General features: G+C 43.4%; 2 protein-coding genes across 7 annotated transcripts in view; both read right to left on the bottom strand.

Moving 5' to 3' along the window:
* Positions 1–1,222: 1,222 nt before the first annotated feature.
* LOC103282323 (testis-expressed protein 47) lies at positions 1,223–11,718 on the bottom strand. 4 transcript variants are annotated; one of them, XM_062964695.1, is made up of 9 exons: positions 11,459–11,718; positions 11,298–11,365; positions 7,436–7,562; positions 7,260–7,329; positions 6,855–6,958; positions 5,565–5,629; positions 3,766–3,961; positions 3,465–3,624; positions 1,223–1,398 (listed from the first exon to the last, which is right to left on the bottom strand). In XM_062964695.1, the coding sequence occupies exons 2-9, from the start codon at positions 11,363–11,365 to the stop codon at positions 1,361–1,363; spliced, it is 828 nt and encodes a 275-aa protein (XP_062820765.1). In that variant the 5' UTR covers positions 11,459–11,718; the 3' UTR covers positions 1,223–1,360. The 4 variants fall into 4 exon arrangements, with proteins under 4 accessions (XP_062820765.1, XP_062820767.1, XP_062820764.1 ...); XM_062964697.1 differs by having other exon boundaries at positions 7,436–7,532; XM_062964694.1 differs by having other exon boundaries at positions 11,298–11,718.
* Positions 11,719–14,737: 3,019 nt separating this feature from the next.
* Positions 14,738–27,264, bottom strand: part of slc5a11 (solute carrier family 5 member 11) — a 40,141-nt gene continuing 27,614 nt past the window's right edge. For all 3 annotated transcript variants that reach the window (XM_062964679.1, XM_062964678.1, XM_062964680.1), the window contains exons 11-16: positions 27,112–27,219; positions 23,082–23,232; positions 21,852–22,020; positions 20,170–20,385; positions 18,526–18,694; positions 14,738–16,150 (exon numbers count right to left, since the gene is read on the bottom strand). In XM_062964679.1, the coding sequence (XP_062820749.1) occupies positions 15,939–16,150; positions 18,526–18,694; positions 20,170–20,385; positions 21,852–22,020; positions 23,082–23,232; positions 27,112–27,219 (1,025 nt within the window). In that variant the 3' untranslated portion in view covers positions 14,738–15,938. The remainder of the gene's footprint in view (positions 16,151–18,525; positions 18,695–20,169; positions 20,386–21,851; positions 22,021–23,081; positions 23,233–27,111; positions 27,220–27,264) is intronic.

Genomic DNA, 27,264 nt, shown 5'->3' with positions numbered 1-27,264 from the left:
TAATATGTAGTAATTACTGTAGTATAATAATACAGAATAATCTAATTTCTAAAACCAGGACAGTAAATAAAGAGCAACACTCTGAAAACAGGGGAAACAATCAGGGCCAGATAATATAATATCTGGCAGGAAGGTAACGGCGCTCCATGCAGTCATGCCGGCCACATGACCTTGGAGGTGTCTACGGACAACGCTGGCTCTTCGTCTTATAAATGGAGATGAGCACCAGAGTCCCAGAGTCAGACACGACTGGACTTAATGTCAGGGGAAACCTTTACCTTTTTACTATAGGTGATCATCACTCATGTCTGGGTATCAATAATAATAATGCCTCACAACCTCAGGATGCATGCCATAGATGTGGGCAAAACGTCAGGAGAGAATACTTCTGGAACATGGCCATACAGCCCTGAAAACATACAATAACCCAATAATAATAATAATAACAAAGGCACAACTACGTGGCCCAAATGATTCATTGGAACTTAGGCCTCAAGTACCACCTCCCAGCAGAAAAGAACTGGTGGGATCACAAACCTGCAAAAGTATTGGAAAATGAGCACGCAAAGATACTGTGGGACTTCCGAATCCAGACTGACAAAGTTCTGGAACACAACACACAAGACATCACAGTTGTGGAAAAGAAAAAGGTTTGGATCATTGATGTTACCATCCCAGGTGACAGTCGCATTGACGAAAAACAACAGGAAAAACTCAGCCGCTATCAGGACCTCAAGATTGAACTTCAAAGACTCTGGCAGAAACCAGTGCAGGTGGTCCTGGTGGTGATGGGCACACTGCGTGCCGTGCCAGCTGGCATTTGGAAACAATAAACATTGACAAAATTACAATCTGCCAACTGCAAAAGGCCACCCGACTGGGATCTGCACGCATCATCCGAAAATACATCACACAGTCCTAGACACTTGGGAAGTGTCCGACTTGTGATTTTGTGATATGAAATCCAGCATATCTATCTTGTTTTCTGTGTCATAATAATAATAATAATAATAATAATAATAATAATAATAATAATGGGAGATTCACTGTATAGGCCATTATCCCATTTCCAGACGTTCATTTTAAGGTTCAGTTGAAACCTACCCTCCTGGAACTTAAAGCCATTATTGTTGTTATTATGTATATGACTACTACTACTAATGTTTTATTTATTACTATATTTGTTATATTATTAATATTATGCAGCAGAGAACTCCCCAAGTGTTGCAAATACAAACATCTTTATTGATGCCTTTCCTGAAGCGGATAGACCCCAAGAATCCCAGGCCAAAGTTTGCATTTAGGCTCATATCACCAATGATCCTCTCATCCTGCATTTTGGATGGAAATCCAGAGCCTTTCACATCAGCATATGGGCAGGAGTGGGCCACACTGTTTCTGCAAAGGAAGCGCAAAGACACCAAGCGGTTAATGATCATAATTGAGACCAAAGGGTGCGTCTACACTGCAGTTTGGCACCACTTTCAACTCTTTTTCACTCTCATTTCTCCCCTTTAACCTATACTAACATGTCAAACAAAAATAGCATAGGAATGAAAACCACATATCTTTAATCTTAAATACTGCTAACTCCACCAGTTACCTGCAGAAAAGGTTATTATATGAGGGTTATCCGCAAAGTAGGTTACGGTTTGGAATTAGGGGCCGGGCTGTGGCTCAGGCTGGTGAGCAGCCTGCAGCAATAAATCACTCTGACCATGAGGTCATGAGTTTGAGGCCAGCCCATGGCGGGGTGAGCACCCGTCAAATAAAAAAAAAAATAGACCCTGTTCGTTGCTGACCTAGCAACCCGAAAGATAGTTGCATCTATCAAGTAGGAAATAAGGTACCACTTATAAAGTGGGGAGGCAAATTTAACTAATTTACAACATTGAAATGAGGAAGTGCCGTCAGACAGGATGATGAAGCAGCTGCTCCCCCCTGTGGCCAGAATCGAACATCCCCTCAGGAAAAGCTTAAATTGCCTCTGCGTCTGTCTCTGTCTCGGTTCTATGTGTATATGGGTATTGAATGTTTGCCCTAGATGTATATAATGTGATCCGTCCTGAGTCCTCTTCGGGGTGAGAAGGGCGGAATATAAATACTGTTAATTAATTAACTAATTAAAAATGAACAAAGGTAAAGGTTTTCCCTGACGTTAAGTCCAGTCATGTCTGACTCTGGGGGTTGGTGCTCATCTCCATTTCTAAGCCAAAGAGCCGGCGTTGTCCGTAGACACCTCCAAGATCATGTGGCTGGCATGACTGCATGGAGTGCCGTCACCTTCCCGCCGGAGCGGTACCTATTGATCTCCTCACATTGGCATGTTTTCAAACTGCCAGGTTGGCAGGAGCTGGAACTAACAGCGGCCGCTCACGCCGCTCCCGGGAATTGAACCTGGGACCTTTCGGTCTCCAGCTCAGTGCTTTAACGCACTTTGCCACTGGGGCTCCAAATGAACAAAGTATAGGAGAAAACATTTACCATATGCAGTTGAAAGCCACACCCAAATATCACATCTCACCTAGTCGCCATTCAAATCTAGGCACTTCTAGCGATGAATGAGCTTGGCAACTCCTTCTCAACTAAATTCTGCCGCTTGCGTCCTCAACCAGCCGTTCTCCCCTTCTCGCAGCTGTGCAGTGTTGTCAAAACGCTGCGTTGCCAGCCATGCCTCCATTGTTGGAAACAAGTGGTTGAGGATGCAAGTGGCAGAATTTAGTGGGGAAGGAGTTGCAAAGCTCATTCATCGCTATGGTAAGTGCCTAGATTTGAATGGCGACTATGCGAGATGTGGTATTTGGGTGTGGCTTTCAACTGCATGTGGTAAACATTTTCTCCTATACTTTGTTCATTTTTAATTCCAAAACGTAACCTACTTTGTGGATAGCCCTTGTATCTAATCTACCCTCTGCATTCAAAGGCATGGTCAGGCTGGGATACTGGGCCCATAACCAAATGTCAGAGTAAACCAAATGGGCCCATAACCATACTGGGCCCATAAACAAATGTCAGAATAAACCAAATGGGCCCATAACCATACTGGTCCCATAACCAAATGTCAGCGCAGCAGCAGTTGGATGGAGTCAGAGGAACGCAGAATGAAGTGGCACCCAGAGACGTTAGTAAAACTATATACAGGTTTTACTGAAAGCAGTAATAAACACAAACAGACTTGAAGACAAAGGACACAGGACTTGACTTCTCAGCAGACAGCAGAACAGAACTCAACACAGAACTGAACTGATGCAGTCAGTAATGCATACACACTTGTGTCTGGACACTCCCCAGTTCCAGCCACACATCAAGGTCAACACAGCTTCTTAGCAATTAACTCTTTCCAGACTATAGTACACTCTGGATGATGTAATCAGTATGCAATACAAACCAAGACATAAATTTCATTTAAACACTATCAATACACAAATCCCACATTAACATGGAGAAGCTTCCTTGCTTCTTACCAGAATCCATGCTGGGCTGCAGAGGGTTGCTGAACGTTTGGATGAACTCGGTGGGGCTCCAGCACTCGGGGGCCTGGCAAAGGCGGTGGATTGTTTCAGCCCGGACCAGGAGTTCAGGGACCCCGCGGTGCAGGCAGTCGCTCAGGCCCTTGTTGCCCACCTGGAACATGTTGACCAACATCTTTATTAATGGCTTAGATTAAGGGTTAGAAGCATGATCATCAGGTTTGAAGATGACAACAACATTAGGAGGGGTAGCTCCAGAATGTACTCCAGAAAGACACCTCCCTGTCTTTCTCACCTTGAGGGTGGCCAGGTAGACGCCCATTTTGAGCAAGAGGGCCAGGCTCTCGGTGAGCACCTCCTCGGTGGACTGGCCCTGGGTGGTGTCCTCCAGGGTCTCAGGTACCTCCACCGGCGTGGCGTACCACTGCGAGAAGAGCCGCGTGGGGATGTTGTGCGAGAGGACCAGCACCTTCACGCTCTGCAGCAGGGCCCTCGGGGAGGAGGAGGAGGGACAAGTTGAGAGGGGGCCAAGCTGGGAGGAAGAGCCAATACTCCAGAAGATGGGATCGGACTCCAAAGGAACCTCTGCAGATAAAAGACCTGTTTGACCCAAACTACGAGGATTGAATGAAAAGTAATGCCTTCACCTTCGTAACTCTTCAACAGATGGGGAGTCCTGGTATGCTGCAGGGACTGGCTTGTTCAGTAGACTCTACAGTTCCATTTGGCGGGAAGCCTTGGCATTGAACGGTTGTGTTGTTAATGTGCAAAGTATGGAACCCTGCACAGACGGGGAAGCCTTAGCGTTGAACGGTTGTGTTGTTAAAGTGCCAAGTATGGAGCCCTGCGCAGACGAGGAAGCCTTAGCGTTGAAGGATTGTGTTTTAATGTGCAAAGTATGGAACCCTGTGCAGACGGGGAAGCCTTAGCATTTAATAGTTCTGTTGTTAATGTGCAAAGTATGGAACCCTAAACAGACGGGGAAGCCTTAGCATTTAATAGTTGTGTTGTTAAAGCACGAAGTATGGAACCCTGCGCAGACGGGGAAGCCTTAGCATTGAACGGTTGTGTTGTTAAAGGGCGAAGTATGGAACCCTGTGCAGATGGGGGAACCTTAGCATTGAATGGTTGTGTTGTTAACATGCGAAGTATGGAACCCTGCGCAGATGGGGAAGCCTTAGCATTGAACGGTCGTGTTGTTAACGTGCGAAGTATGGAACCCTGCGCAGACCGGGGAACCTTAGCATTGAACGGTTGTGTTGTTAAAGGGCGAAGTATGGAACCCTGCGCAGGTGTTTGGTCAATGCGACTTAAGCAACGTGCAGTCACTGAATTCCTGACAGCAGAAGGTGTCACTCCAAAGGAGATCCATCAGAGAATGCAAGCTGTTTATGGCGATTGCGTTGACGTGAATCCTGTGCGTCGTTGGGCGAGTAAGTTTAAAGAGGTTGAGGTGGGAACATCTGACTTGCGTGACAAACAAAGAGTCGGAAGTCCTCTGATAGCAACCACCGAGTTTCACAAGCAAAAGGTTGACAGGTTGATTCAGGATGATCGTTGTATCACTCAGAGAGAAATTTCAAGCATCATCGGCATTTCACAAGAACGTGTGGGTCACATTATTGCTTTGCTTGGCTATCGGAAGGTCTGTGCACGATGGATCCTGTGAGACGCCGGTCGCGGAAACCGAGTGTCGACTTCTTCCGTGACGGCTTCAGAAAACTTGTTCATCGTTGGCAGAAATGTATCCCATTGTCTGGTGATTATGTGGAAAAGTGAATAGTGGTAGTTAAAGAGCACATTGTAAGGATTATTTCTGCGTTTGATTTATTAAAATATTCCCATCCAAACCCAGGTAACGAAGGTGGAGGCATTACTTTTCATTCAACCCTCGTAATACAGAGACGTATTACAAGGTAAAAAATGGAGAACCCAAAAGGGCACGAAGCAGTGCGGCACAATTCTTGGAAGCCCCAAAAGGCTGAAAAGGGGTTCCTTGGGTGCGTCTGCACTGTAGAATGAATGCGGTTTGGCACCATGGTTCACCCTGACTATCCTTTGCAAGCTCTACTCAAGGGTTTATGCCCCACTTACTCTGGGCCTTGCTTTTCAAATTTGGCGAGGTCCTTCAGGATGTGGTAGAGAGTCCCGCTGGAAGCCTGGCAAAAAAGAAGACTAAATCATATTTTGCAAAGGGTCTCTATTTGAGAGATTTTTCTGGGATGTAATAATATTAATAAAAATAATAAGTCAAAAATCAGAAACTCCTCAAAGCACAGCAGACAAAAAATCAGTACAAGAAAACCACACTACAAACTAGAGCTGACAGCTGGCACAACAAAACATTGCATGGAAAGTTCCTTGACAAAATTGAAGGAAAAGCTGATAAGGAGAAGACCTGGCTGTGGCTCACGAATGGGACCCTGAAGAAGGAGACAGAAGGCCTGATCCTTGCAGCCCAGGAGCAAGACATCAGGACAAAGGCAATTCAGGCCAAGATCGAAAAATCAGCTGATGACCCAAAATGCAGACTGTGCAAGGAAACCGACGAAACCATTGATCATATCCTCAGCTGCTGTAAGAAAATCGCACAGACAGACTACAAACAGAGGCACAACTATGTGGCCCAAATGATTCATTGGAACTGATGCCTCAAGTACCACCTCCCAGCAGCAAAGAACTGGTGGGATCACAAACCTGCAAAAGTCTTGGAAAATGAACATGCAAAGATACTGTGGGACTTTCGAATCCAGACTGACAAAGTTCTGGAACACAACACACCAGACATCACAGTTGTGGAAAAGAAAAAGGTTTGGATCATTGATGTTGCCATCCCAGGTGACAGTTGCATTGATGAAAAACAACAGGAAAAATTCAGCCGCTCTCAGGACCTCAAGATTGAACTGCAAAGACTCTGGCAGAAACCAGTGCAGGTGGTCCCAGTGGTGATGGGCACACTGGGTGCCGTGCCAAAAGATCTCAGCCGGCATTTGGAAACAATAGACATTGACAAAATTACGATCTGCCAACTGCAAAAGGCCACCCTGCTGGGATCTGCACGCATCATCCGAAAATACATCACACAGTCCTAGACACTTGGGAAGTGTTCGACTTGTGATTTTGTGATATGAAATAATTTTATTTTTTTGTACCCCGCCCCATCTCACAGTCCTAGACACTTGGGAAGTGTTCGACTTGTGATTTTGTGATATGAAATCCAGCATGTCTATCTTGTTTGCTGTGTCATAAAATAATAATAATAATAATAATAATAATAATAACAATACCATATTACAACGCAACACTAAAATACCTTGCAAGGGTGTGGTGCAAATGCAAAAAGAATGCAAACTTTAAAAAACCTCTTTTGTTTATGAAGCCCACCTCAATAACATGAAGAATGCAGGAAGGATAGATGAGCAGGACCCCGGATGCCGGTTCTCCCAAATGAAATTTGTAGATTTGTTGGAAGAGTTGCTCATGATAGGCTAGCAAAGAGGGAGAAAGACGCATTAGAACAACAGGATCCTAGAGTTCAAAGGGATCCCTAAAGGTCATCTAGTCCAACCCCATTCTTTCTGACACAGGACCGTTATACTACTGGACACTCAATTTATCTTCAATGGGGTCCTGGGATGTGTAATGAACTAGAAAACTATGACTTGCTTCCCAGTCAAGCAAAAGCCAACCGCTGGAGCCTGTCCCGTTATGTTCATTTCACACTTATGAATATTGTTTCGGCCACTAAAATTAAGAAAATTGAATCAAGGTGTGGTTCAACAAGTGTACCTATGATCTCTCCGTCCTGCACCTCTTTCCTCGTTTTTCCCACAAGGAACATCCGATGGATCAAGTATTTCTGCAGGGAAGGAGGACCAAAAATGTGAGCACACCGCCAGGTCATGTGCTTTGGAGCACATCAATGCCACATTCAATTATTATTATTTACAGAAACACACACAAACCTTCATCTGGTGCCTCCGCTTCTCCTCCAACGCGCTCAGGAGAGTGCTCCGGGTTACAATGCTGGCTAATATGTTGGCCATCTTGGCCGGCAGTGGCCTGTTCCGGAACCCAAAGGCAACGGACGCACTGACAGAATGGCCAGGATATTTTTTAAAAATATATTTTTTTATCAACGTTTTCATATATTTGTATACACACACACATATGACCGTATTATTAATAACACGACGAGGCAACTGCCCAAAAAACTAGGCTGAATGCACTATAATAACAACAACAACAACCATTGTTGCTGTTGTTATTATATTGCATTGAGCCTGGTTTGTTGGGTAGTTGCATAATAATAATAATAGCCTCATACTAATAATATTGCATTGAGCCTGGTTTGTTAGGCAGTTGCCTAATAATAATAATAATAATAATAATAATAATAATAATAATAATAATAATAATAATAATAATTGTTAATTTGGAAACAATAGACATTGACAAAATCACGATCTGCCAACTGCAAAAGACCACCCTACTGGGATCTGCAAGCATCATCCGAAAATACATCACCCAGTCCTAGACACTTGGGAAGTGTTCGACTTGTGATTTTGTGATACGAAATCCAGCATGTCTACCTTGTTTGCTGTGCTATACAACATAATAATAATAATCATCATCATCATCATCATCTCATACTAAAAATATTGCATTGAGCCTCAAGATTGAACTTCAAAGACTCTGGCAGAAACCAGTGCAGGTGGTCCCGGTGGTGATGGGCACACTGAGTGCCGTGCCAAAAGATCTCAGCCGGCATTTGGAAACAATAGACATTGACAAAATTACGATCTGCCAACTGCAAAAGGCCACCCTACTGCGATCTGCACGTATCATCTGAAAATACATCACACAGTCCTAGACACTTGGGAAGTGTTCGACTTGTGATTTTGTGAAACGAAATCCAGCATGTCTATCTTGTTTACTGTGTCATACAATAAAATAATAATAATAATAATAATAATAATAATAATATAAACTCATACTAATAATATTGCATTGAGCCTGGTTTGTTGGGTAGTTGCCATCTAGTAATAATAATGATAATAATAATAGCCTCATACTAATAATAATGCATTGAGCCTGGTTTGTTGGGCAGTTGCCTAATAATAATAATAATAATAACAATAATAGCCTCATAATAATAACATTGCATCGAGCATGATTTGTTACTTTCCCACCGGAGCAGTACCTATTGATCTGCTAGGTTGGCAGAAGCTGGAGCTAACAGTGGGAGCTCACCCCGCTTCCCGGATTTGAACTGTCAACCTTTTGGTCAGCAAGTTCAGCAGCTCAGCGGTGTAACCCATTGCGCCACCAGGGGCTCTATAGATATATATATATATATATATATATATACTAGCTGTGCCCGGCCACACGTTGCTGTGGCTGATAGGAATCATTTGTTGACCAGGTGGAATAGCAGTGAATAGCCTTGCAATCTTAAAGTCTGGGTGTTTTCTCCTTATGCGAATCCTTGTTTGGTGAGCTGGAATACAATGGAATAGGTTTGCTGCTTGGTAGGTTGGGTACTTGCGTTGTAGGGAAATGGTTTTTTAGCCAATTTGAATTGCACTGAATAGCCTCGCTATTTGAAAGACTGACTGCTTTCTACATAGGGGCATCCATTCTTGGGAGGTTGAATGAGACGGAGTAGCCTCATGGGTTGAAACCCTGAGGGAGTACTATGAAGGGGAAATCTTGCTTGGTTAGGTTGAACAGCACTGAAAAGCCTTGCTGTTTGCAAGCCTGGTAGCTTCCTGCCTGGGGGAATCCTTTGTTGGGAGGTGTTAGCTGGCCCTGGTTGTTTCCTTTCTGGAATTCCCATTTTCAGAGTGTTTATTTATTTATTTATTTATTAGACTTGTATACTGCTACTCCCAGTTTGGCTCGGAGCGGTTTACAGAAATAGATTAAAACAATAAACTTAGCTTTAAAACAACAATAAAAACAACAATAAAAACAGACATAGCCCCGAGTTTTTCACCCATTGAAAGCTTGTCGGAAGAGCAAGGTTTTGCAGGCTTTGTTCTTTATTTAATGTCCTGATTTTAGAGATTACAGTAGAGTCTCACTTATCCAAAACTCACTTATCCAATGTTCTGGATTATCCAACACATTTTTGTAGTCAATGTTTTCAATATATCATGATATTTTGGTGCTAAATTCATAAATACAGTACAGTAGAGTCTCGCTTATCCAACGTTCAGGATTATCCAACACATTTTTGTAGTCAATGTTTTCAATATATCTTGATATTTTGGTGCTAAATTCATAAATACAGTAATTACTACATAGCATTACTGTGTATTGAACTACTTTTTCTGTCAAATTTGTTGTCTAACATGATGTTTTGGTGCTTAATTTGTAAAATCATAACCTAATGTGGTGTTGAATAGGCTTTTCCTTAATCTCTCCTTATTATCCAATATATTCGCTTATCCAACGTTCTACTGGCCAGTTTACGTTGGATGAGACTCTACTGTATATTGTTCTGTATTATTACACCACAGTAATTTTAGATATTATACAGTAGAGTCTCACTTATTCAACATAAACGGGCCAGCAGAACGTTGGATAAGTGAATATGTTGGATAATAAGGAGAGATTAAGGAAAAGCCTATTAAACACCGCATTAGGTTATGATTTTACAAATTAAGCACCAAAACATCATGTTAGACAACAAATTTGGCAGAAAAGTAGTTCAATATGAAGTAATGCTATGTAGTAATTACTGTATTTATGAATTTCGCACCAAAACATCATGGAATATTGAAAACATTAGCTACAAAAATGCGTTGGATAATCCAGAACGTTGGATAAGCGAGTGTTGGATACGTGAGACTCTACTGTATCATGATATTTTGGTACTAAATTCATAAATACAGTAATTACTACATAGCATTACTGCATATTGAACTACTTTTTCTATCAAATTTGTTGATAGATGATGTTTTGGTGTTTAATTTGTAAAATCATTTATTTATTATTTATTTATTTATTTACAGTATTTATATTCCGCCCTTCTCACCCCGAAGGGGACTCAGGGCGGATCACATTATAACACACATAGGGCAAACATTCAATGCCCATGAACACATCAAACAGAGACTGAGAGACACACACGCAGAGGCAAGTTAACTTTCTTCTGAGGGGATGTTCGATTCTGGCCACAGGGGGGAGCAGCTGCTTCATCATCCACACTGACGGCACTTCCTCATTCCAGGTCGTAAATTAGTTAATCTTGCCTCCCCACTTTTTTTATTAGTGGTACCTTATTTCCTACTTGATAGATGCAACTATCTTTCGGGTTGCTAGGTCAGCAACGAGCAGGGGCTATTTTTTATTTTTAATTGACGGGTGCTCACCCCGCCACGGGCTGGCCTCGAACTCATGACCTCATGGTCAGAGTGATTTAAGGCAGCTGCTCAACAGCTGCGCCACAGCCCGGCCCCCACATCATAACCTAATGTGGTGTTTAATAGGCTTTTCCTTAATCTCTCCTTATTATCCAACATATTCGCTTAGCCAACGTTCTGCCGGCCCGTTTACGTTGGATAAGTGAGACTCTACTGTATATTGTTCTGTATTATTACACCACAGTAATTTTAGATATTATATTTGTTGCCCAGGCAGCTGAGGCTGAAGAGGGGGAAAGGGGAGGGAAGCGGGTGGAAGGAGCCAAGGCCCTGCTCCCGGGTGGCCCGGCCTAGGCCTTCACAGGCCGCCGTTTGACTCTCCAGGCCCGGCCCATGTGGCAGGCCAGGCCCCTTGCCGGCTCTTCAGGGCCTCCTTTTTGTCAATGGGGGTCTTTACCTGGTTCTTGGCCTTTTTTCGTTCCCGGCCCTGCGGCCAGCCCAGCCTCCGCCTCTGTAGGCCTCCATCTCAAATAAGAAAAGAAGAAGAAAAAACATTGCGGCCTGGCGGTCTCCCTTCAGGCCACCCCTCCAGGCCTCAATCTCCAAAAGAAAATAAACCTTGGGGCCTCGCGGCCTCGCTCCGGCCTAGCGTGAGGCGGAGGTGGCTCTTCGGGGGCGGGAAGGTTCGGGCACCGCTTCTCTCGTGTCCGGGGCCGCCCTGAGGCCTGTGGGGCACGGAGGAGGCCGCGGTGGTCTTCAGGCCGGCCTTTCTGGAATGCAGGTGTTATCGAGGGCACCCCAAACCCCTGCCTTTGAGGTGATCTGACAAGGGTCAGAAGGCACGATCATCAAGTTTGCAGACGACACCAAACTGGGAGGGAGAGCCAACACTCCAGAAGAAAGGAGCAGAATCCAAAACGATCTTGACAGACTAGAGCAGAGGTCCCCAAACTTTTTAAGCAGAGGGCCGGTCCACAATCCTTCAGACTGTTGAGGGGCCGAATTATCATTTGAAAAAAAAAACAAAAACAAATTCCTATGCATACTGCACATGTCTTATTTGCAGTGCAACAACAACAACAAAAGAACAATACAATATTTAAAAATGAAAACAATTTTAACCAACATAAACCTATCAGGATTTCAATGGAAAGTGTGGGCCTGCTTCTGGCCAATGAGATAGTCAGGTTAATTAGGATTGTTGTTGTTGTTTGTTGTTGTTGTTGTTGTTGTGTGCCTTCAAGTCATTTCAGACTTTGGGCGAGCCTAAGTCTAAAATTATTTATTTATTCATTTACTACATTTATTTATTACATTTATATCCCACCCTTCTCACCCTGAAGGGGACTCAGAGCAGCTGTATGTACATAGAATATATTATATTATTAGCATTGCACCATATTAGCATTATATATTACTATATTGAACTATACCACTATACTGTAATATTATATGTAATATATAACGTATAATTAATATTATTATATGGTATAATTAGTATTAAATTGTATAACATAATATTATTATCAATATTATATGTATATACAATATATTATATTATTTAAAATGATATAAAATATTATATTATAAAACTGAGGGCGGGGGCCAGGTAAATTACCTTGGAGGGCCGCATCCGGCCCCCGGGCCTTAGTTTGGGGACCCCTGCTTTAGACCATTGGAGGGCCGAGTTCTGGAACACAACACACTGCGTGCAGATCCCAGTAGGGTGGCCTTTTGCAGTTGGCAGATTGTGATTTTGTCAATGTCTATTGTTTCCAAATGCCGGCTGAGACCTTTTGGCACGGCACCCAGTGTGCCGATCACCACCGGGACCACCTGCACTGGTTTCTGCCAGAGTCTTTGCAGTTTAATCTTGAGGTCCTGAAAGCGGCTGAGTTTTTCCTGTTGTTTTTCGTCAATGCGACTGTCACCTGGGATGGCAATATCAACGATCCAAACCTTTTTCTTTTCCACAACTGTGATGTCTGGTGTGTTGTGTTCCAGAACTTTGTCAGTCTGGATTCAGAAGTCCCACAGTATCTTTGCGTGCTCATTTTCCAATACTTTTGCAGGTTTGTGATCCCACCAGTTCTTTGCTGCTGGGAGGTGGTACTTGAGGCATAAGTTCCAATGAATCCTTTGGGCCACATAGTTGTGCCTCTGTTTGTAGTCTGTCTGTGCGATTTTCTTACAGCAGCTGAGGAGATGATCAATGGTTTCATCGGTTTCCTTGCACAGTCTGCATTTTGGGTCATCAGCTGATTTTTCGATCTTGGCCTGAATTGCCTTTGTCCTGATGTCTTGCTCCTGGGCTGCAAGGATCAGGCCTTCTGTCTCCTTCTTCAGGGTCCCATTCGTGAGCCAGAGCCAGGTCTTCTCCTTGTCAGCTTTTCCTTCAATTTTGTCAAGGAACTTTCCATGCAATGTTTTGTTGTGTCAGCTGTCAGGTCTAGTTTGTAGTGTGGCTTTCTTGTACTGGTTTTTTGTCTGCTGTGCTTTGAGGAGTTTCTGATTTTTGACTTCAATCAAAGCAGGTTCTTCACTTTGCTTGACATATTCTGCCAGGGCATGTTCTTCTTCTTTGACTGCTTGTTTTACTTGTAAGAGTCCTCTGCCCCCTGATCTTCTAGGCAGATATAGCCGGTCAACATCACTGCGAGGGTGCAGGGAATGATGAATGGTCATGAGTTTTCTTGTTTTTCGGTCCAAATTGTCCAGTTCCACCTTTGTCCAGTTATGACAGGTATGGCCCAGGTGTTTATGGCCTTGATGGTGTTGCCTCCATTGAGCTTTCTTTTGAGAATTTTTCTGACCCTTTGTGTGTATTCTTTACTGACCAGTCTTCACATGTTCATGCTTGATGTTGTCCAGCTGTAGTATGCCCAGATATTTATAGGCCTCTGGCTGGTGACACTTTATTGTTTGGCCATTGGGCATATTTATGCCCTCACTTTCAATGATTTTCCCTTCTTCAATGCCACTGTCAAACATTTGTCCAAGCCAAACTCCATGCTGATAAAAATTCGGACAGTGTTGGTCAGAGACTGGATTTCAGTCTCTGAAATTTATTGTTATTATTATTATTTTATTGTATGACACAGCAAACAAGCTAGATATGCTGGATTTCGTATCACAAAATCACAAGTCGGACACTTCCCAAGTGTCTAAGACTGTGTGATGTATTTTCGGATGATGCGTGCAGATCCCAGTAGGGTGGCCTTTTGCAGTTGGCAGATCGTGATTTTGTCCATGTCTGTTGTTTCCAAATGCCGGCTGAGATCTTTTGGCACGACACCCAGTGTGCCCATCACCACCGGGACCACCTGCACTGGTTTCTGCCAGAATTTTTGAAGTTCAATGGCGCATGGAGGAGGCCGTGGTGGCTCTTGGGGGGGGGAGGTGTTGCACGCCTGCTCGGGTCCCGCTGTGGCCTGACAACTCTTACCCCGTGGCCCTCCTCTTCGGCGGGCGTCACAGGCCCCGCCACCTCCGACCACCATGGGGCCTTCTGGCCTCCCTCCCACGAGGCCCGCAGCTCGGAGCAGGCTCACGGCTGGGTTTTTAAGGCTCCGTGCAGGTTCTTGACGTGATGTTTTGTTGTATCAACCTGGAGGTGTGGATGATGGGTTGTGTTGTCAAATTTTGAGGTTGGGGTGCCTTTTGTTTTGTTGTTTTGTTCGGCGCCGCGATTCCATCACTCTTTTATATACATACACACACACACACACACACACATATATATATATTGAAAGTATGATTGATTTTTCAAAATTGGCTCCTTTTTGGCACAGCCAAAAATTAATTTATTTTGAAACAAAACCCCAAACAATAAGGGAGAGATTAGCAATAATAATAAAAATCACTTTGCAATTGGATTTGTATTATTAGTGGCATCGATATTTATTTATTTATTTACAGTATTTATATTCCGCCCTTCTCACCCCGAAGGCGATTCAGGGCGGATCACATTATACACACATAGGCAAACATTCAATGCCCATAAACACATCAAACAGAGACAGACAGACAGACAGACGCAGAGGCAATTTAACCTTCTCCGGAGGGGATGTTCAATTCTTGCCACAGGGGGGAGCAGCTGCTTCATCATCCACTGTGACAGCACTTCCTCATTCCAATGTCGTAAATTAGTTAAATTTGCCTCCCCACTTTTATAAGTGGTACCTTATTTCCTACTTGATAGATGCAACTATCTTTTGGATTGCTAGGACAGCAACGAGCAGGGGCTATATTTTATTTTTAATTGACGGGTGCTCAACCCGCCACGGGCTGGCCTCGAACTCATGGTCAGAGTGATTTATTGCAGCAGCTGCTCACCAGCCTGCGCCACATCTTTATGCCCCTGAAAGGAAAATCAGCCCAATCATTTATGTCGGCAGATGCATTTCTGACCAGAAAGAAGCAAACGGAGACCGTATTTGATCATCTAAATTAAATTTTATTATCGGTCCTTTTGGCTTTCTGCCTCCTCGTTTTGCAGGAATTACTCTCGGGGAGTCCCACTGACTTGCAACCGAGGAAAGGTGTAATGGTCTCCAAAGATTTATTTCCATAAATACGGAAAGAACAACATTGGGCTCAACTGAAGATACGTATGTTTGCATTCCTCTAAAATTCCCAAAAGGGTTGGATTAGGAAAGGCGAGAAAAAGTAACTTAAATAAAGCAGCTTCCATGTAATAAATAAATTCATAATGTTTAAAGTTTCATTATTCACAAAAAATATATATTGTATTTTGCAGGAGCCTTGAAAGCAGGCATGGGCCAACTTGGGCCCTCCAGGTGTTTTGGACTCCAACTCCCACAATTCCTAACAGCCTACCGGCTGTTAGGAATTGTGGGAGTTGGAGTCCAAAACACCTGGAGGGCCCAAGTTGGCCCATGCCTGCTTTCAAGGATAATGGGAGATAACAGAGCCCATCATTGGCATTTGCAAACCGAGCTCATCGTCCAATAATAAGCTCAATGCAAGATGCGGATGCAAGGCAAAGCATGTACTTTGCCAAACAGACATCTGTCTCTGACTTTTGGGGTTCACTGCAATAGCGAATGGTACTACAAATCCCACAAAGTCTTCTCTCCTACGCGAAGTAGGCCCAGAGGAAGACCCCGGCGCTGAGGCACAGGATCAGGTTGACGTTGAGGATGTGTTTGACGGCCGGTGCTTCTTCATCCTCCTCTTCTTCGTTGGAGGTCAAGGCCGCCTCCGCTTTGGGCCCCGAAGGCGCTGCGTCCCGGCGCTCCATCCCACAGACCCACAGCAGCAGCGACACCAGCCTGGAGGACCCCTTACCTGCGGGGAGACAGGCAACCGTTTTAATTGGCAATCCCCGCAGCTGGAAAGCTAGCTCCTCAGTGCCACACCCAACCCTTCCTTCCTCTCTCTCACTGAAATACAGTGAATATTATAAAGTTAATATTCTATAGCTACATACAGGGTAAGCTATCCCTGCAACTAGAAAGATAGCTCTTCAGCACTATAGCAAACCCTTCCACCTCCTCCTCTCTCACTTAAATACAGTGAATATTATAAAGTTATGTATAGGATAAGCTAGGAGCCTCCACTGGCTCAGTGTGTTAAAGCGCTGAGCTGCTGAACTTGCAGACCGAAAGGTCCCAGGTTCAAACCCCAGGAGCGGAGTGAGCGCCCACTGTTAGCTCCAGCTTCTGCCAACCTAGCAGTTCGAAAACATGCAAATGTGAGTACCTCAATAGGTATCGCTCTAGCGGGAAGGTAACGACGCTCCATGCAGTCATGCCTATGGCCACATGACCTTGGAGGTGTCTGCGGATAATGCCGGCTCTTCGGCTTAGAAATGGAGATGAGCACCAACCCCCAGAGTCAGACATGACTGGACTTAACGTCAGGGGAAAACCTTTACCTTAATCTTTGTATAGGATAAGCTATGTAGAACAAACCATGAAGCTAAAAAGGTAGCTCTTTGGCATCGTAGCAAACCTTCCCTTCCTCTTCCTCTCTCTACATACAGGGTAAGCTACCCCTGCAACTAGAAAGATAGCTCTTCAGCACTATAGCAAACCCTTCCACCTCCTCCTCTCTCACTTAAACACAGTGAATATTATAAAGTTATGTATAGGATAAGCTATTCGTACATAGAACAAACCATGAAGCTAGAAAGGTAGCTCTTCAGCACCATAGCCAACCTCCCCTTCCTCCTCCTCTCTCATTAATATTCTAAAGCTACATATAGGATAGGCTACATACTAGCAAACCCTGCAACTAGAATGGTAGCTCTTCAGCACCATAGCAAATCCTTCACCCTCCTCTCTCACGTATATACAGTTAATATTACAAAGCAATATATAGGGATAGAGCAAACCCTGCAACTAGAAAGGTAGCTCTTCAGTACCATAGGTAGCACCATAGCAAGGTAGCACCATAGCAAATCCTTCATCCTCCTCCTCTCTCACTTAAATACAGTTAATATTATAAAGCAATATATAGGGATAGAGCAAACCCTGCAACTAGAAAGGTAGCTCTTCAGCACCATAGCAAACCCTTCCACCTCCTCTCTCACTTAAATACAGTAAATATTATAAAGTTATGTATAGGATAAGCTACTCATACATAGAACAAACCATGAAGCTAGAAAGGTAGCTCTTCAGCACTATAGCATACCTCCTGTTCCTCCTCCTCCTCTCTCATTGAGTTAATACATATAGGGTAAGCTACATAGAGCAAATCCTGCAACTAGAAAGGTAGCTCTTCAGCACCATAGCAAACCTTCATCCCCCTCTCTCACTTAAATAGCAAACCCTGCAACTAGAAAGGCAGCTTTCAGCACCATAGCAAATCCTTCATCCTCCTCTCTCACTTAAATAGCAAACCCTGCAACTAGAAAGGCAGCTCTTCAGCACCATAGCAAATCCGTCTTCCTCCTCTCTCACCTAAATAGCAAATCCTGCAACTAGAAAGGCAGTTCTCCAGCACCATAGCAAACCCTTCATCCTCCTCTCTCACTTAAATACAGTTAATATTATAAAGCAATATATAGGGTTAGAGAAAAGACTGCAACTAGAAAGGTAGCTCTTCAGCACCATAGCAAATACTTCATCACCCTCCTCTCTCACTTAAATACAGTTAATATTATAAAGCAATATATAGGGTTAGAGCAAAGTCTGCAACTAGAAAGGTAGCTCTTCAGCACCATAGCACATCCTTCCTCCTCCTCCTCTCTCACTTAAATACAGTTAATATTATAAAGCAATATATAGTGTTAGAGCAAACCCTGCAACTAGAAAGGCAGCTCTCCAGCACCAGAGCAAACCCTTCCTCCTCCTCCTCTCTCACTTAAATACAGTTAATATTATAAAGCAATATATAGGGTTAGAGTAAAGTCTGCAGTTAGAAAAGTAGCTCCTCAGTCTCACAGAAAACCTTCTCTTCCTCCTCTCTCTCTCTCTCTCTCTCTCTCTCTCTCGCTGAGTTAATATTATAAAGCTATATGTGGGATAAACTACATAGAGCAAAACCTGCAATTGGAAAGGTAGCTCCTCAGCCCCACAGGCAACCCTTCCTCCTCCCACTTATTGGAATGCAGTTAATATGATAACGATAAAGTCTTAATGATTGAGGATTCTGGGAGCTGAAGTCCAGCTTTTGGGACACATTGCAATGGTGTTTCCCAAACTCCAAGGGTGACTTACAAGGGCTCTTGTTGCCATTCTTTTCCGGACTGTCGGTGACCTCAAACTGGACTGGAGGAAGAGGAGGGAGGTGCGTTGTTTGGATGCCCTCAGTGGGGCCCACGGATGGGACGGGGACGTCCTTCTTCCTGGGAAGGTCCTTGCGGGTGAACCAGGTCAGGCGGCTGATCTGTTTGGAGGAAATAATGAAAGATTCACACTGATCACCCATTGGGAACCTGTGTTCTATGTGTATGTTGATTTGCCAGTTTGATTGTGCCTCTATGGTGTGGGAGGCCTTATAGACATGTGATGGTACTGAGCATGTTCAGACTCAGGACTCTGTTTTGTATTCAGTGTCTGCTATCCACTTCAGTGGAGATGGATGTGTATCACCTTAGTGGGAGTGGATGCATGTTTGCATCAGACCTCAGTGGAGGTAGATGCATGTTGTTGTTAGGACTTTAGTAGAGAAGTATGACTTATAATAATAATAATAATAATAACTTTATTTTTATACCCCGCCTCTATCTCCCCGGAGGGGACTCAGGGCGGCTTACATGGGGCCAAGCCCGAATAAAAACAGTAGCAGTATAAAACACAGCAATAGACAACAACTTGCACAATAAAAAAAAAATTAAACATTAAACTTATGGACTTCTTCAGTGAGTATAACTATACCTAAGACTATGGACTATTGATTAAGAATGATACCCTGTGTATAACTGTCTATCTATCTATAACTGAACCTTTAATAAGAAATTTGTCTGTATGATGAATTAATACAAGATGTTTGTGAGTAAACAAGATCTGTTGTTTTTCAAAGAAGACTTTATTTTTATCTCTGAGTGTATATTTTCAACTAAAGTTTCAAGGGAGTGAATATCTTTTGGGAAACCGCAATTTCAATTTCAAAGAAACCGCCCTCCTCTGCTAAGCAAATATATTTTTGTACTGGCATGTCTTTGTCCTTGGCAGTTCAAAGACACGGTTCTTAGTCTAACAACTGAGTTACCTGTGTGCCATTACATGAATGCTTATGAATACCACTTGTTCAAAGAGTTGACTTCTAACAAGGTCATGCTTTTCTTGACTAGTGGTTTTCAAAAAGGTGGTCTCCACATGTTCATGGAGATTCACATTTGCCATGTCTTTGAACTTGGCAGTTCAAAGACATAGTTCTTCAGTTTAACAACTAAATTACCTGTGTGCCATTACATGAATGCTTATGAAGATCACTTGTTCAAAGGGTTGGCTTCTAACAAGGTCATGCTTTTCTTGACTAGTGGTTTTCAAAAAGGTGGTCTCCACATGTCTATGGAGATTCACATTTGCCAAACGGATAGGACATAATTTCCCCTTTTCAATAAGGTTATGATTGCTGTTTGTTTCCAAAGGATACCTGCCTAGAGATTAGGTTCAGTTATTTCCAATAGATTAAACATTGGATTATGGCTCAGGGTTTGAATTCCTGCTTAGCTGTGGGAACCCCTTCTGAACATAAAAATACATGTAATGGCACACAGGTAACTCAGTTGTTAAACTGAAGAACCATGCCTTTGAACTGCCAAGGATAAAGGCATGCTGCTACAAAAATATATTTGGTCACCAAATATATTTGCCCTTTCTGGCTCTGAGCGGTCAGCAGAGATGTGGACTGCGCACCCTTTCCTGGGGCGGGGGCTCCGTCCAGAGGCTGACGGCCACCACCACCACCAGCGAGACCAGGCTCAGGATCATGGAGAAGTAGAGGTAGTGGACGTCCTTGACCACCGCCGGACGCCGGTCTGGCTCCCCACATTGCGGAGGCAGGAAGACAAAGTCCAGGACCATCCGGATGACCCCCATGGCCATGCCCACCACCAGGCCACAGAAGGCCCCCTGCGGAAAGAAGAGAGCGAGGGTCAAGCTTCTGCATCAAGCCCAGGGACAGAGAGGGAAGGAGCCCCAAAGGCCATCTAGTCCAGTCAACCTTCCCTTAATACAGTTCCTCATGTTGTGGTGACCCCCAGCCATAACATTATTTTCATTGCTATTTTATAGCTCTAATTTTGCTATTGTTATGAATCGTAATGTAAATATCTAATATGCATAATAATGATAATGATGATGATAATAATAATAATAATAATAATAATAATAATAATAATACTGCTGGCATTATAAATTGGACACAGGCAGAACTGGACAATTTGGACAGAAAAACAAGAAAACTCATGACCATTCATCATTCACTGCACCCTCGCAGTGATGTTGACCGGCTATATCTGCCTAGAAGATCAGGGGGCAGAGGACTCTTACAAGTCAAACAAGCAGTCAAAGAAGAAGAACATGCCCTGGCAGAATATGGAAAGCAAAGTGAAGAACGTGCTCTGATTGAAGTCAAAAATCAGAAACTCCTCAAAGCACAGCAGATAAAAAAGCAGTATAAGAAAATCGCACTACAAATTAGAGCTGACAGCTGGCACAACAAAACATTGCATGGAAAGTTCCTTGACAAAATTGAAGGAAAAGCTGATAAGGAGAAGACCTGGCTCTGGCTCACGAATGGGACCCTGAAGAAGGAGACAGAAGGCCTGATCCTTGCAGCCCAGGAGCAAGGCATCAGGACAAAGGCAATTAAGGCCAAGATCGAAAAATCAGTTGATGACCCAAAATGCAGACTGTGCAAGGAAACCGACGAAACCATGGATCATATCCTCAGCTGCTGTAGGAAAATTGCACAGACAGACTACAAACAGAGGCACAACTCTGTGGCCCAAATTATTCATTGGAAATTATGCCTCAAGTGCCACCTCCCAGCAGCAAAGAACTGGTGGGATCACAAACCTGCAAAAGTCTTGGAAAATGAGCACGCAAAGATACTGTGGGACTTCCGAATCCAGACTGACAAAGTTCTGGAACACAACACACAAGAACTCGCAGTCGTGGAAAAGAAAAAGGTTTGGATCATTGATGTTGCCATCCCAGGTGACAGTCGCATTGACGAAAAACAACAGGAAAAACTCAGCCGCTATCAGGACCTCAAGATTGAACTTCAAAGACTCTGGCAGAAACCAGTGCAGGTGGTCCCGGTGGTGATGGGCACACTGGGTGCCGTGCCAAAAGATCTCAGCCGGCATTTGGAAACAATAGACATTGACAAAATTACGATCTGCCAACTGCAAAAGGCCACCCTGCTGGGATCTGCACGCATCACCGAAAATACATCACAGTCCTAGACACTTGGGAAGTGTTTGACTTGTGATTTTGTGATATGAAATCCAGCATATCTATCTTGTTTGCTGTGTCATACTACGTCCTTGTGTCAATAATAATAATAATAACAACAACAACAACAACAACACCTTTTCGTTGGTCCTCTTCCAGAAGCAGCCCAGGATGAAGACCACAGCGACCGGCGGCTGCAAGTAAGAGCTGATGGTCTGGATGTAGATGAAGAGCTGCCCGCCTTGGCTGGCCTGCACCAGCGGGATCCACAGGATGGAGATGGCCACCAGCAGCAGCACAAAGACCCTGCGGCCCAATAATAACAATCTATATATATAAAAGGGTCATGAAATTTCGGCCTAGGACAAAACAACAAAACTACACATCCCAGAAACACTAAACTTGGCAGCACAACTCGTCATCCATGCCTCTACGTTCATACAACAAAAAGAAAAGAAAAATAAAGTCCTAATTAGAGGGAGAAGGAATAATTGTTTTTATCCAATTGCTGCCAGTTAGAAGGCTAAGCTCCGCCCACTTGGTCTCCTAGCAACCCACTCAGTCCAGGGGACAGGCAGAGTTGGGCCTCACTAAGGCCTCTTCCACACTGCCTATAAAATACAGATTATCTGATTTGAACTGGATTATATGGCAGTGTAGACTCAAGGCCCTTCCACATGCTATATTACCCATTTATAATGGACTTAATGTAAGGTAAAACCTTTACCCTTGACCTACCACCAATTCCTCAATACTTTATTTCCCATACCACCATACTTCACCACAGCAACACGTGGCCGGTCAAAGCTAGTATACATATATAATATAAGTATAGTTGAGTCTCACTTATCCAACGTTCTGGATTATCCAATACATTTTTGTAGTCAATGTTTTCAATATATCATAATGTTTTGGTGCTAAATTCGTAAATACAGTAATTACAACATAACATTACTGCGTATTGAACTACTTTTTCTGTCACATTTGTTGTCTAACATGATGTTTTGGTGCTTAATTTGTAAAATCATAACCTATTTTGATATTTAATAGGCTTTTTCTTAATCTCTCCTTATTATCCAACATATTCGCTTATCCAACGTTCTGCCGGCCCGTTTACGTTGGATAAGTGAGACTCTACTGTAATATAATATAATGTCAGAGCCCCTGATGGTGCAGTGTGTTAAACCACTGAGCTGCTGAACTCAACAGTTTGAATCCAGAGAGTGGGTGAGCTCCCACTGTTAGCCTAGCAGTTCGAAAACATGCAAATGTGAGTACATCAATAGGTACTGCTCCGGTGGGAAGGTAACAGTGCTCCATGCAGTCATGACAGTGGCCACATGGCCTTGCTTGCGTTGTCGCCTTACCTGCCGACGACCATGAGCTCCCATTCGGAGGAGAGGGGCCGGAAGTGGCGCCAGAGGTCCATGGTGAAGATGGTGCTGGCGCTGTTGAAGATGGAGGTCAAGGAGGACATCAGGGCCGCCACCATCACCGACATCATCAGACCCCGCAGCCCTGCCGAAGGGAAGAGACCGGACCAGGGACCGTCAGTCAGTTGGCGGGAAAGCATTATTATTATTATTATTATTATTATTATTATTATTATTATTATTATTATTATTATTATCAACACAACGACGTTGTATGGCACAGCAAACAAGATAGACATGCTGGATTTCGTTTCGCAAAACCACAAGTCGAACACTTCCCAAGTGTCTAGGACTGTGTGATGTATTTTCTGATGATGTGTGCAGATCCCAGTAGGGTGGCCTTTTGCAGTTGCCAGATGGTGATTTTGTCAATGTCTATTGTTTCCAAATGCCGGCTGAGATCTTTTGGCACAGCACCCAGTGTGCCCATCACCACCGGGACCACCTGTACTGGTTTCTGCCAGAGTCTTTGAAGTTCAATCTTGAGGTCCTGATAGCGGCTGAGTTTTTCCTGTTGTTTTTCATCTATGCGACTGTCACCTGGGATGGCAACATCAATGATCCAAATCTTTTTCTTTTCCACAACTGTGATGTCTGGTGTGTTGTGTTCCAGAACTTTGTCAGTCTGGATTCGAAAGTCCCACAGTATCTTTGCATGTTCATTTTCCAAGACTTTTGCAGGTTTGTGATCCCACCAGTTCTTTGCTGCTGGGAGGTGGTACTTGAGGCATAAGTTCCAATGAATCATTTGGGCCACATAGTTGTGCCTCTGTTTGTAGTCTGTCTGTGCGATTTTCTTACAGCAGCTGAGGATATGATCCATGGTTTCGTCAGTTTCCTTGCACAGTCTGCATTTTGGGTCATCAGCTGTTTTTTCGATCTTGGCCTGAATTGCCTTTGTCCTGATGTCTTGCTCCTGGGCTGCAAGGATCAGGCCTTCTGTCTCCTTCTTCAGGGTCCCATTCGTGAGCCAGAGCCAGGTCTTCTCCTTATCAGCTTTTCCTTCAATTTTGTCAAGGAACTTTCCATGCAATGCTTCCTTGTGCCAGCTGTCAGCTCTAGTTTGTAGTGCGGTTTTCTTGTACTGGTTTTTTGTCTGCTGTGTTTTGAGGAGTTTCTGATTTTTGACTTCAATCAAATCAGATGTTTGAGCCAAAAATTATTATTATTATTATTATTATTATTATTATTATTATTATTTTCTCCCACCTTTGTTCTATTGTATGCCTATTAATTAAGCAATGGATGTCTATCTCCATTGTGTCATATGAGGCCCAGGAAAGATCCTAGAGGTGGACTAGATGACTCTAGTCATCTAGTCCTGCCCCATTCTGCCATGCAAGCACAATCTAAGCCCTCCCAACAGATGGCCATCCAGTTCCTGCTTAATAATCTATATATATAAAAGAGTGATGGCATCACGGCGACCCACAAAACAACAAAACTACAGGCCCCCCAACCTCGAAATTTGACAACACAATCCATCATCCACGGCTCTAGGTTGATAGTACAAAAAGAAAAGAAAAATAAAGTCCTTATTAGAGAGAGAGGAATAATTGCTTTTATCCAATTGCTGCCAGTTAGAAGGCTAAGCTCCTCCAACTTGGTCTCCTAGCAACCCAATAAAAAATAATAAAAAACACTAAAAAAATTATTAAAAACACTAAAAAATTAATACAATAAAATACTATAATAACAGAAAATAACTAAAAATAATACAAGAAAATAATAAAATATATTAAATAAAAAGATAACTTACAATAAAATTAATTTTAAAAATACAAATAACGTCAAATAAAAATTACACAACAATTTTTAACCAATACCACCACCACTTTGCCACAGCAACGCGTGGCTGGACACAGCTAGTGACATTATAATAATAGAAGCAATGTTGGAAGGGACCCTGAAGACCATCCAGTCCAAACCCATTCTGCTAGGCAGGAAGAGCACAATCAAAGCCCTCCCGACAGATGGCCATCCAGCCCCTGCTTGATAATAATAAGGCCATCCAATCCAGGCCCATTCTGCCAGGCAGGAAAAGCCCTGCTGACAGATGGCTATCCAGCCCCTTCTTATAATAATAATAATAATAATAATAATAATAATAATAATAATAATAATAATAATAATAAATCACACAGTTCTAGACACTTGGGAAGTGTTCGACTTGTGATACGAAATCCAGCATATCTATCTTGTTTACTGTGTCATAAAATAATAATAATAATAATAATAATAATAATAATAATAATAATAATAATAGTAATAGTTGAAAGGAACCCCAAAGGCCATCCAATCCAGGCCCATGCTGCCAGGCAGGAAAGCACAATCTGATCCCTCCCGACAGATGACCATCCCACAACCTCATAGACATTAAAAGGTTCTTGGAGAAAAATCAGGCTTCAGAACCATAGAATCCTAGACCTGGAGGAAATGCCAAAAGCCATCCAGTCCATCCCCATTCAGCCATGTCAGCACAATCTAAGCCCTCCCAACAGATGGCCATCCAGTTCCTGCTTAATAATAATATGATAATAATAGAAGCAATGCTGGAAGGGACCCTGAAGGCCATCCAGTCCAACCCCACTCTGCCAGGCAGGAAGAGCACAATCAAAGCCCTCCTGACTGATAGCCATCCAGCCCTTGCATAATAATAATAATAATAATAATAATAATAATAATAATAATAATAATAATAGAATCCTAAAGTTGGAAGGGACTCCGAAGGCCATCCAGTTCAAACCCATTCTGCCAGGAAGGAAAAGCATAACCAAAGCCCTCCCGACAGATGCCCATTCAGACTGTTTATAGAACCCTGGAGTTGGAAGGGACTCCGAAGGCCATTTAGTCCATCCCAGGCAGGAAAAGCACAACCAAAACCCTCCTGACAGATGCCCATCCAGCCCCTGCTTAATAATAATAATAATAATAATAATAATAATAATAATAATAATAATAATAGAATCCCAGAGTTGGAAGGGACCCCAAAGGCCATCTAGTCCAACCCCATTCTGCCAGGCACAATTAAAGCCCTGCCAACAGGTGCCCATCCAGTCCCTGCTTTATAATAATAATAATAATAATAATAATAATAATAATAATCCAGCATATCTATTTTTGCTGTGTCATACAATAATAATAATAATAATAATAATAATAATAATAATAATAATAGAATCCTAGAGTTGGAAGGGGCCCCAAAGGCCATTCAGTCCAACCCCATTCTGTCAGGCAGAAAAAGCACAACCAAAGCCCTCCTGACAGATGCCCATCTAGCCCCTGCTTAATAATAATAATAATATTAGAATCCTAGAGTTGGAAGGGGCCCCAAAGGCCATTCAGTCCAACCCCATTCTGTCAGGCAGAAAAAGCACAACCAAAACCCTCCTGACAGATGCCCATCCAGCCCCTGCTTAATAATAATAATAATAATAATAATAATAATAGAATCCTAGAGTTGGAAGGGGCCCCAAAGGCCATTCAGTCCAACCCCATTCTGTCAGGCAGAAAAAGCACAACCAAAACCCTCCTGACAGATGCCCATCCAGCCCCTGCTTAATAATAATAATAATAATAATAATAATAATAATAGAATCCTAGAGTTGGAAGGGACCACATAGGCCATCCAGTCCAACCCCATTCTGCCAGGCAGGAAAAGCACAATCAAAGCCCTCCCGACAGATGCCCATTCAGACTGTTTATAGAATCCTAGAGTTGGAAGGGACCCCAAAGGCCATTCAGTCCAACCCTATTCTGCCAGGCAGGAAAAGCACAATCAAAGCCCTCCCGACAGATGCTCATTCAGACTGTTTATAGAATCCTAGAGTTGGAAGGGATCCCGAAGGCCATCCAGTCCAACCCCATTCTGCCAGGTGAAGAGACACCACCCAAACCCTCCCGAAAGATGGCCATCCCGGCTTGTGTCCCCTCCGTCCCAGGAAATGCCCCCTATTCCCTTCACCGATCGGCAGGAGTTCAATGACCAGCTTGGGGTAGGCGATGTCGGAGCAGCCGGCGGGGTTGTTGCAGATGCGTTGGCAGATCTCCGGATCGGCGCAGGCGACCAGATCTGAAAGGAAACAAAAAGAGGACCAGGGACTTATTTGTGGTGGCC

This window comes from Anolis carolinensis, unplaced genomic scaffold, assembly GCF_035594765.1.
Source record: "Anolis carolinensis isolate JA03-04 unplaced genomic scaffold, rAnoCar3.1.pri scaffold_13, whole genome shotgun sequence".
Classification (NCBI taxonomy): Eukaryota; Metazoa; Chordata; class Lepidosauria; order Squamata; family Dactyloidae; genus Anolis; species Anolis carolinensis.
Note: the sequence above shows the minus strand (reverse complement) of the source record. Positions and strands in the feature narration are given on the sequence as shown.